At 37.7% G+C, this 11,806-nt stretch overlaps 2 protein-coding genes across 2 annotated transcripts; both read right to left on the reverse strand.

Moving 5' to 3' along the window:
* Positions 1-4: 4 nt before the first annotated feature.
* LOC146476206 (kelch-like protein 12) lies at positions 5-2,368 on the reverse strand. Its single transcript, XM_085114641.1, has one exon. The coding sequence runs from the start codon at positions 2,348-2,350 to the stop codon at positions 593-595; it is 1,758 nt and encodes a 585-aa protein (XP_084970767.1). The 5' UTR covers positions 2,351-2,368; the 3' UTR covers positions 5-592.
* A 3,028-nt stretch (positions 2,369-5,396) lies between these two features.
* On the reverse strand, positions 5,397-7,049 carry LOC146476207 (histamine H2 receptor-like). The gene has a single exon (XM_085114642.1). It carries the CDS (start codon positions 7,021-7,023, stop codon positions 6,079-6,081), a length of 945 nt encoding a protein of 314 aa, XP_084970768.1. The 5' UTR covers positions 7,024-7,049; the 3' UTR covers positions 5,397-6,078.
* Positions 7,050-11,806: the final 4,757 nt, after the last annotated feature.

Below are 11,806 nucleotides of genomic sequence, written 5' to 3' on the forward strand. Positions count from 1 at the left end.
TATTATCACCATTATCATTATCAATGAATGAATAATATTGTTGTAACTTGATGAGATTTTTTCCTCTTTTCTTAAAAAAAAAATTGTGCTTAAAAATAGTCTTTTTTTTTAATCGAAAAGTATTGTAAAAAAAAAGTTTTAATAGCTCTTTTCTCTACTTTTAACCTGTAAATAACACCTTACTTGAAATATTTTAATAAAGAGATTATTATTATTCTATTTAAAAAATTATCATTATCATTATCATTATCATAATCATTATTATTGTTATTGTTAGTATAATTACAGGTTTTTATTACAAATGAAGCGCACAGCATTGTTGAAGGCATTCAAGGCAAGTATGCAAAACAAAAACTCCTGTGAACCTGTGAACGGATTTGAAAAGTCATTTGGGTTGGCTTTGCTCTCAGCCCTTCAATAAGTATTAGTAGGACACAAAATGCTGTTTACATGATACATGCAACAAATATTTTAACTCTGCTTCCTCAGGTCCGGCACTTTTCACAGTCGCAACATGGAACTCAGTTCCTCCAGTTCACATGGTTTCTAAAGTACCATCTCATTAGAATGTTTGAATCTTAAATGATATTGATTACTTGGTGAAAAACCTTTTTGGCAATCTTAGCAAAGATGCTTGAACTCTTGTCCTGGCATTTGGCATGGAGGCATTCACTTGTTTCCATTCATTGCATTTAGCATCGTAACACTCCACAGTATCTAGAAACTTCCGCTCATCCTCACCACCAAACACATACACAGTTTCATCCACACAAACAATTCCACACTCTGCACGGGGGACAGTTGGACTGGCTGACACCAAGCTCCACTGATTTACACACGGATCAAAAATTTCACAAGTAGGTTCAAAATTTGTTTCACTTTGGTTAGCAAATCCCCCCACAACAAAAATTTTTGCACCCATGGAGGTTGCAGCAGCACCCTTACGACGGTTTGTAAGACTCGCACTTCTTTTCCACTCATTTGTTAAGGGATTGTAATTCTCCACACCTTTGAGGCAATCCTCACCATCATAACCTGCTATTACATAGATGAGATCTTCCAAAACAACTGAACAATGACGAGCACGAGCAGATTCCATCGATGCTAACTGTTTCCATGTATTACAGATTGGAGTATACTTATAAACTTCATCTTTTATAAACTCGTCAAATTCATCATTGTAATATAGACCACCAATCAAGTATAGTTCTTCTTTGCATGATGTCAGTGTGGCACCTCCATGAATGGATAACGTTGTGTCCTTTGCCGTCCATGAATTGTCATATGGATTAAAACAACTTACTCTAGCTGATTTGGCATCCATTCCATACAAAAGTCCACTACAGACGGTACAAATATATTCAATACTATCTTCTGCAAGGCAAGAGTAAGGCACTTGTGATAATGACTGCCATTTGTTTGTAACAAGGGAAAAACACTCCGTGTCTAGACATAGACCTCCACTGCCTTCACCGCCAGTTAGTACTACTACAACTTCTTCCTTGTCTATGGATATGCGATGTTTGAGCGTAGTGCTTAAAAACCGATCCGGAAATAGAAAAAAGTCCATGCCATTAATCAGGATAGTCATGCAAATCAGGCTTTTGGTGATCAATCCTTCTTTACTTAGCATCGTCTGCAGGCTGTATTTTGACATCGAAAACAACCTCAAACATTTCAAAAGATCGGGCAAAAAGCATTCTCTCGTCGGCAAATCGTGCTTGACCCACGCCATCACGGCTTCATAAACTTGTTCTTCTTCGGAGACATTCAGCTCGTCTTTACACAACAATTCTTTGACTTGCGCAAACCCAAGCGACAGAAAATCCTCGGATTTCACAAAGGCAACAAAATGCTGACACTTGTACTTCGCTGCCGCCTGCCTGAGCGAGTCACAGTTGTACTGAGAAGCAAAAGATTCCAGAACCAGACAGTTTGAAACATTCATTGATTCGCTCAAGAATTGTGCAGCTTTTGACTTCAAGCCTGGAATTATCAAATAGTCAGAGGCTACGACAAGATCCTGTGCGTTGGAAGAGCTGATGTTTACTTCGCCAGTGTAAATAAATTGCAGAACTTCTGCGACAATAGTTGATTTCATCTCGTTTAGTTCCACCAAATTACTCTGGTTTTCCTGTAAGTCACTGGAAAACAGAGCCCTAAAGTAATCGCTCGCTGCAGATAACACATGCCTGTGAGCAGAGAAGTCCTTTCCTTCAGCACGAATAGTTGTGTCGCACAGAAAGTTTGATTTTCTGAGATCGTCTAATTTGTGCAACAATTCGTCTTTAAATTTCTCGTCAATAACTTTAGTTTGTTGCTCATCTTGTTCCTCGCTGGGTTCCGCCATTGCTGCGTGTTGCGTTACTTTCTACTGTCACGTTTACCCAGAACACTCCTTGATCCTCCTGAGAGTCCACTGCCTCCTGCCTGGACCCCACTTCCCCGCTTCCCACTACCCCGCTTCCTTAATCTTATCGGCATAGCCACCCGTCTATTAAAGTGACAATGAAATTTAAACCTCATTTTTTTGTTTATATAGCAATGCAGACTCTTGTCAGATGAATATTTAAAGTAGAGGTGAAAACTGCAAAGGACCGCGAACGATAATAGTGAGCTTACGCAACAGGACGGCTGAGGGAAAGGGACGGTGAAATATCGTTGTGTGACCAACATGACATCTTGGTACCTTCATATTTTGAGGCGATTTTCGACTAAAACTGATGTTTTCTTATCTGTGACAACCTGAAAACCACGAGCGGTAGGAATGTTACAATCTAGAGTCATGAAAACTTGGACGTCACGTTGGCCACACAAGGACAATATAGACTGTTCACAGCCCCCCTATTTTTCCGTGGGATTCTCGAGACCGGTAGGCTTCTATGGAACCGCCGCCATCTTTGTTTATATAAGCGAGCGCGATCTGGGGAGAGTGTCTAAACTACCGAGGGGAGCGGGAGTGGGTGTTAGTATAGTGGGGGAAGGGAAGCGAAAAAATATTTTTCCCGCCGCCTCCCAACTCCGCTCCCCTCCCCTCGGTAGTTTAGACACTCTCCCCAGATCGCGCTCGCTTATACCGAAGCGTACCGGTCTCGAGAATCCCACGGAAAAATAGGGGGGCTGTGAACAGTCTACAGACAAGCTAGGTGGAAAAAGTTTTCAAAATGTTTACAGCCGCCAACATGAGATTCGCGTTCGTGCTTTCTTGCAAAAATAAATACATAGACGAGAATTGTGCAAAAATAACTCTGGAGTTTGATGCTAACACAAAATACTCAATTTGGCTGTGAAACCTCACTCATTGTGTCCCCAAATTTGTATGGGATTTTCTCCGGCTATAAGGCATTGACACGTTAATAAAGTTCTAGTCTTTTCTATTCTATTCTCCACAGAAGCTCCTTCATAAGAAATAGGAGCGAAAATCACTCTCTCCAGTCCATTATTTGTCTCCGCTCGGGTGCGAAAGAGGCCCAGCTGTGGAGGAAAGAGCTGTCGGATACAGTGATACTGGAGCGAGCGGCAAATGAAGGATAAAACATGGTCACGTGGTCATCTCTGCCGTTTGCCGTTTGGCGTAAACTTGATTCTAAATCTCTCTATTAGCTATTATTCAGGTATAGTTTTAGAAATGATATGAATAATTTTTTGAGAAAAGGACTGTTGTAATAACTGGGATAATTTTGTAAATTCCAGTAAAAAACTCAACCCTGCAAACACAAAACGCGTATAAAACCGCCGGACCACACGACGGGTAATTTTTCTCTAATTTTTGTAGAGATACACGTGCCTGACATTACTTCACGTGTAAATAAACCAAAGTGCTTACAAGGTTGGCACTACGGCAAATTTATTAGCAACGGGAGGTTCTTGTCCTCTTTTGTGAGTGAGTATTGCGAACAGCTACTGAAGCCGGCATGTCCATGACACATGTCACGTGACCTGAGCAAGACTCAGCAGAGTTGAAACTCAAACAGTGTAGAGTCAAAAACTTATAAATTCAACCAAAATTACCTCTCGGGTTTTATTTTGAAGCTTTGCAGTTCTTTTTAAATGCTACAATCATGAATGTCTCGGCCGATAGAATCTTTATCAATGCGTCAACAGTGGCGCACAAAATCCTTGCCATAGTAGCCTATAGCTGGCTTATGCCACATGCTGTTAGGTACGCCTGTATACCTGATGAAACAAGTGGCTTTTAATACAATTTTAAAGGGGCAGTGTCACCTATTTTTAGTGTCACTATGAATAGCCAAAAACAAACTTGTTTCAATGGAATCGTTAAAATAATGGTTTTGTAAGTTTTGTTAGCAATAGCCCTACTAGAGCACAGAAACCAGTACTAATTATGTTTGGCCAGGGATGGCTAGGATAGAAATGGCTTCCAACTTGAAAAAATTGGCCGATTTTTTAACGGTTCTTCCTGCGTATTTTAGAGAAGTCGCTAAAAGTTGATTATGGTTTGCTTTTCCTAGGAGAAAAACCTTAATATTTTTTCCCGGTGTTGTAAGAGCAAATTTATGTTACAAAAGAGGTTCTTTGTCAAATTGTTGAGCAGGTTTTGACCAAAATATAGCAAAATCGCCGTGACGCTGCCGCTTTAAGGCAAATCTTGCCGGATCTCTATCTAGTATTCAAATTTCTACGAAGAAAGCTATATCATCTGCATCTCCCATTAGAAATCTTACAATGATCGTGTGTTCTTTTGAATATAATACAATACAGTACAGAATACAATATGATACAATGCAATGCAGCACAATACAGTATACAATACAATACTCGATGCTCGATGCGATACAGTACAATGCATCGCAGAAATGTTAAAAATATACATTATATTACAGGTATTGAAAGTGAATCGTCTAAAATTGCTAGCTGACATTTAAAATTTTGAAAAAAAAAAAAAAAATCAGGCCAGACTATTAATATAGTTTTCACTTTAGCATTTTAAAGGTAACTCGCTGTATCCAAAAGGCTATTCCACAGCTTTGTTGCAAGAAAACGCCCAAATCAGTTTAATGTCTCAGGTGCGCACTTCACGCGACATTTCAAAAATTTGTCTACTTTTAATAAACTAAAGACAATGTTTCGCGACCCTAAATTTCAACTATTTTGAAGACAACCTTTCGTTTGATAGATAATAAACTATTCGACATTGTCGTAAACCTTTATATGCATATGGTACAAAACACTACAGCAGTTTACTCCAACGTAAAAAAACTTTCTCCGGAGCAGGTCTCTCCTCATTATATATCTGAACAAAATTTAATGTAAATAATCCAAACTGAACTACAATCGACCGACAGCATTATTTGCAAAGCAAAACAAATTAACATCGCCCATGTTTTTGTCTTGTTATCGAGCTCCTAATAATTAAAAAAAGGAATTGTGGCAGTAGTTTTTAAGAAAGTTACTATTTCTACACGCATCAGCGACATCGACATTGCATGCTGTAAGCTTATAATTTAGTTGATCGATGAAAAAAGCGATTAAGATTTAGCGTTGTGAAGCCGAAGACCAAACCGGGAAAACTAACCGTTAGAGTCATTTCAGAAATTGTAAGGTGTTGGTTTCAATTTTTGCCCGAGGAAAAACGCCTCAAGATTGGCGGCGTCGTGGTCAACGACAAATCGGCTATTATTTTGTTTACAAAAGCCAGGAGAGTGCATTCGGCTTAATTTCACTTAGTACAACTATTATAAGAAACGGAATAAGTATTTAGAACTTTTAACTAACAGGCAATTTTTAAATTAAAGCCACCGACACAACTCAATGTTGACGAAATTTATTGATCGTGAACTGCAGCCCATTTTTAAATGAATTTTGTCAAGAAAATGACATTGTTAGAAAACGAGGTGGTAACTCATGATGTTAAATAATGTCGGTTTTTTGTTCTTCCTTTACGATATATATAATTAAACTGCTTTGAGATGTGCCCTTGATAAACGTTACATACAAACACTATTCTCTACATAGCTTTTACACTAATCTTGACATTTTCAGCTAGGACGATAGTCATTCGTAGACTCAAACGTTTAATAGAGCCACTTGACTTGACTCCACGAAAACTTTGGACCGTTATGTACTGCAAACTTTTCGAAATAATCTTTTAAAAGCTCGTCTAAAATCCTTTCGAAGCAAGCTGTAAGCTACCGGGTTTGCAGCGGTACTAAATAATGACATCACACTGGCAAATGTGTCGGCCACGGCGGGGACGATTTCATGATTCCACGTAAGTGCTTTTAACAGGCGTGTCACGCTGAAGGGCGTCCACGAAAGAATAAATAGAACCACGACTAAGGTTATTGTTCGGAAACCCTTAAATCTTGACTTCCTCCAAGCGTAACGTCTTGAATTCGAGTTATTAAATTCTCTTGGGGTTGCGGTGTTAACTCGTCTCCCTTGCTGTCGTACAACAGAAAAGATTCGAAGGTAGCAAAAAATAATAACAGCCGACGGAAACAAGACGCACAGCACAATTGTAAGAATGCCGTACGTTAGTACCCGTGTTTTCCACTTGTCGCCCGTTCCACTGAAATTGTACGTGCACATTGACTCGTATTCTCCGTATTTAAACCAGCCCAACATTGCGCAAGGTATTGTGAACACCACCGCCCACAACCAGCACAAAGCTATGGCTGAACAAACTCTTTTCGGCGTCACGTTTACTCCGTACTTTAGCGGGTAAAAAACCGCATAATAACGATCCCAGCTTATGAAAGCCAGAGTTTCAAGTCCAACGATCGCTAAAGTGTAGTAGACAAAAGCTGTTGCCTGGCACCACGAGCCGCCAAAAATCCAGCCGCCTTCGATTAAGGCAGCGACGCAAAATGGTATGACGATGATTCCTGTTAATAGATCGGTCAACGCCAGGTTAAAGAGGAAAAAATTTGACTGTTGTTGATGAAGATCTTTGTCGAAATAAATTGCCAAACAAACCAAAACGTTTCCTACAAAACCCAAGACCAAAATAAAAGAAAGAATTGTAGCGAAAAAGGAGGCCTCCTCTGTTGACAGCAACATTTCTTGTTTGTGTGTTAGCTTCGAACGAAGACTGGTTGAATTTGTACCAGCTGTTCCGCATGTCGATCAGATAATTTTGGTTAGAAAAATGAGCTGGAAATTAATAATGAAGAGTAAATAAAGCAAGAGAGTGTTGAAAAGGAGAATGGTGTAATTAATAACGTATGCGGATATGTCAATTTAGGAAAAACAAACCTTTCGAGATAAAAATTTTTTTAAACACGTTTTCTTTACAACACAGCCAAGAATAGGGTTTGATATTAAAATTTGATGAGGGTTTAAAATACTGTGATGAGATTGAAGTTTAGAAGAGTTAGTCTTCAAACTTTTATGCATCTTTTAGAGTTGAAGAAGTAATGCTTCACGTATAGTAGTGAGCTTGCTGTAAGGAAAAAGTATAAAACAACAGCAATTGCCTCGGAAAAATATTCAGTTTGCATATATAAGGAGTCTTGAATCCGACCAATTCAACTGTTGTAACACTTGGTTGTTGTCTAAGAAGGTACTGATGAAATATTGATTATTCCATAATTGTCTGTTAGATCGAGTCTGCCTTCTTGCTCTGTAAAAACTTACTTGGTGTTTTGTCATTAAATTTACGCTGCACCTGAATTGGACAAAGTTTTTTGAGCCCCAAACAATATGTCTAGGGCCGACTAAATTCAGGCGTAAATGAAGTGAGAATATCACATAACGACTCCGTATATATCGCATTTACGGACACATCGTGTAATTAAAGGTGGATTTCCACTGTCGCTTAAATTTTACTTGCGTACAGACGTAGATTTAGCTGGCTTTACGTGCGTAAATAAGATAAGAAGCGATGTATGAGCCGCGTGTGTAAACGTAAAAAGTTGAACTGTTCAACTTTTTACGTTTACGCAAGCCGTTCATACGTCGCTTCTTATTTTGTTTACGTACGTAAAGCCAGCTAAATTTACGTCTACTCTGTTCGCACAGTAAAAAAAGAAACGAGCTTTGAGAAACGCAAGCCAGTATATATTCTTTGTACTGATGCATACGGAATCCTAGGATCCGTATATTTTCTTGGCATACCCTGACGTGTTCTTAACAATTATTCCACGAGGTGACAGATCATCTCATGTCCAACAAGCGCGAGTGGAATAATCGTTTTATTAAAAACAATCACATTGCATGATGTTGCTGACTTCGTTTTGAAAGAACAACCAGTAGACGATTTAATGCTTCGCTATTTTTTGGGCGTGGCACAATGGCTCATATACCATGGCCTCTTAGCCAATCAAATCCCTGGAACTGTATTATCCAATTGTCACGTTTTTTAATAAATCGAAATTATCCTCCAAACTACCACCAACGGTACCGGAGAGGTTTCTCACAGGCGCAGTGAACAAAGTGCACTTGTCATGCACATTTGTCAGAACATGCCGGCCATGGAGACCTGTATTCCGTATTAGTTAAAATGGAGGGCAATATCGAGATGAAAATTTGTTTTATAAATAAATTTCTTGCTAACTGAAGGGGAAGTGGAAAATTGAAACGTTAGATGTATTTGTCTACAAATTCTTTATGCAGTTCCCGCCATGTTTTTTTTTTTTTTTTTTTTTTTAATTTTTAATTTTTATTTGCAAGAAAACACACAGTTACATACAATAATAAACTAGACAGTACTTACGCACTTACACTTTGTACAATATTACAATTAGCTTACTCACTTGCTGGCCCGCTAACACACCATTCACAACACTCACTCACTCATCTCATGCTCTCATGCACTCACTCACAAAAAATTCAAAGTCACACCCGTACAAGTCATATATATTAAATAGGTCTAAATATTGTCCATTTCTTTTTAAATATGTCTAATGTATTATTTTTCGTACAAATAAATTTCTCTGTGTCATACTTTAACGATACTTTAAATTTGTAACCACCTATATTCGGAAGTTCGTTATTTCTTCTACACCCCCATAAATAAATTTTTCCTATAAGTAACAGGTAATTTAGTAAGGGGCATTCTGGTGTTAGGACACCGATTAAAATATCTCTCAACTCAAGATGTATTTGTTGTTTTGTCAGGGATAAGTAATATAATTCAAAGTCTTTCCAAAAAGTAATTGAGTAAGAACAATTATAAAAGAGATGCTGTATAGTTTCTGATTCCCGTTTGCAAAAAGAGCACAGATTGCCTGAAATATAGCCGATTTTATGTAATTTTGAATTAGTGTAAAGTATAGAGTTTAATACCTTAAACTGAAAGGCCTGAACGTATGGCTCAAAAGCAACTGAATGGGGAAGACAGAAAGCAGATATTAATTAATTTTTTTATCTTGTCAAGCCTTTCTGAGAAGTTTTTTTGAAAGAGAAGTTTTTTATCATATGAAAAGAAGACTCCAAGGGCTTTTATTGGATCGCTCGGCCATTTGATTCCGAGCGGCTTCATTTCATTTCCTTTCAGCGATCCCAGCCACATTCCCTCTGTCTTTGAGCTATTGACCTTTAAACCTGATATATTTTTAAAATTCTCTAGCAACTGAAAGAGTATGTGGGCCGACTCTATGTCAGCGAGAACCGCAGTTGTATCATCAGCATATTGTAATAATTTGGTCTCTTGTTGTTCAATTACAATTCCCTTTATTTCAACATTTTCTCTGACGGAAATTGCCAAAGTCTCAACAGCTAAAAGAAAAAGATAAGGAGACAAAGGGTCACCCTGCCTGACTCCTCTTGAAAGGTTAAAGTATTCTGATGACAAGCCATTATTTATCACACAGCTTTGAATATTCTTATAAAAAGTTTTTATCCAACGCTTAAATTCAGGGCCAAAATTGAAGGCATCCAGACAGTTAAACAGAAAGTTCCACTCTAAAGTATCAAAAGCTTTTCGAAAATCAATAAATATCATCAGACCAGGTATATTTTCTTTTTCTGTAAAATCCATAATATCAAGAATTGACCTTACCGTTTCACCGATATAGCGATCTTTAACGTAACCGGATTGATTACAGTGTATAATATTAGGCAGGACATTTTTAAGTCTAGAAGCAATTACCTTCGAGATTATTTTGGCATCAACATTGACTAGAGAAATAGGTCTCCAATTTTCTATTAACGTGCGATCTTTTCCTTGTTTTTCTATTAAAGTGATGACAGCTTGCTTTTGGGAATTGGACAATTCTTCCTTTACAAGAGACTCATTTATGCAATTAATGAACGGCTCACAAATAAAATTCCAACATTTTTTGTAAAATTCAATTGGGATTCCGTCATTTCCGGGAGACTTATTGTTTTGAAAAGTTTCTAAAATGCTTTTACATTCGTCGATGGTAATTTGGCCTTCACACGATTGTTTCTGTTCTTCAGATAGTTGCGGAACATTTAAATTGTTCAAAAAAGACGTGATGGAATCCGTATCTGTCGCTTTTGATTTGTACAAGTTGTAATAAAAATCCTTTTGTTCGGAGAGTATCCGGTAAGGATCATTTGTTATAGCGCCACTTATTAACAGCTTTCTGATATGTTTCTTCACATGATTTCTCTTTTCCAAATTCAAAAAGTACTTAGTGCTTCTTTCTCCATGCTCATGCCAGCGAGCCCTTGCACGTACAATAATTCCATTCGTTTTCTCTTCATAAAATAATTCCAGCTTCTCTTTGACTTCATTTAAACGAGATTTGTTTAAATCATTTGGGTCATTTTCAAACCGTCTGGTTGCTTCTTTGTATTCCTCTTGAATTATCTTTTCTACATCATTTCTCTGTTTAGTTTTTTCTTTAGAGTACTTAATAGCATGCTTTCTGATATTGTATTTAATCCAATCCCAAACTGCGCGTTTGTCCGATAACTCTTTTTCCCCCTCCAATTTCCATTTAGAAATATTAACACTCAGATAATTTAAATATTCCTCATCATCCAAGAGAGAAACGTTCATTTTCCACATGCCAGGTCCTTTTGCCTCTCCAATTTCACCGAGGATTAAACTAATTGCCGCATGGTCTGTTCTTATCGCAGGGATAATGTCCGTAGAATTGACGAAATCACACAGATTATTAGAAATAAGCCAAAAATCCAGACGACATAATATAGTAGGTGATTTTTGACTCCAAGTATAGCTTCTTGTTTCAGGATTTTTGACTCTCCAGATATCAACCAAATCTAATTCATTTTGCACACATTCTATGCTATTCACAACCGATTTCCTTGGTGTCATTATTCCACCTCGTTTATCTAGATTTGGGTTTAAAGGGCAGTTAAAATCTCCACCTAAAATTATATTCTCCTCAGAATCTAAGTTTTCAATTTGAAGCAAAGTATGCAACTTCCTGAAGAATTGGACAGATTCTTTATCTTTGTTTGGTGCATAAATATTGACGAGTACATACACTTTGTCGTCAACTTTAATTTTAGAAATAATAAAACGCCCGAGGGGATCGGGAATTGTGTGAAGCACTGAACAATTTGCCTTGTTGTTGATCAGTATTGCAGTTCCACATGAATTTGGGCTACCGTGTGAAAAAAGCATTTTTCCGCCCCATTCATTTTTCCATTGTATTTCTGTTGTTTTGTTTGAGTGCGTTTCTCGTAAAAAAATCACATCTGCGCTCTTTCTGCGACACCAGGTGAAAATTGTACGTCTTTTTTTGAAGTTGCTAATTCCCCTTACATTCAGAGACATTATTTTTAAAGTAGCTGACATGTTCTACCTGCGTAAACAATAAATTCCATATATAAGAACTGAAATTCCGAATAAACAGCTGAGGGTTGAAGGACTTACGAACTTCCGTAAAAAATATATTCCTGATTG

Source organism: Pavona decussata, unplaced genomic scaffold, assembly GCF_977016875.1.
Source record: "Pavona decussata unplaced genomic scaffold, jaPavDecu1.1 SCAFFOLD_78, whole genome shotgun sequence".
Lineage (NCBI taxonomy): Eukaryota > Metazoa > Cnidaria > Anthozoa > Scleractinia > Agariciidae > Pavona > Pavona decussata.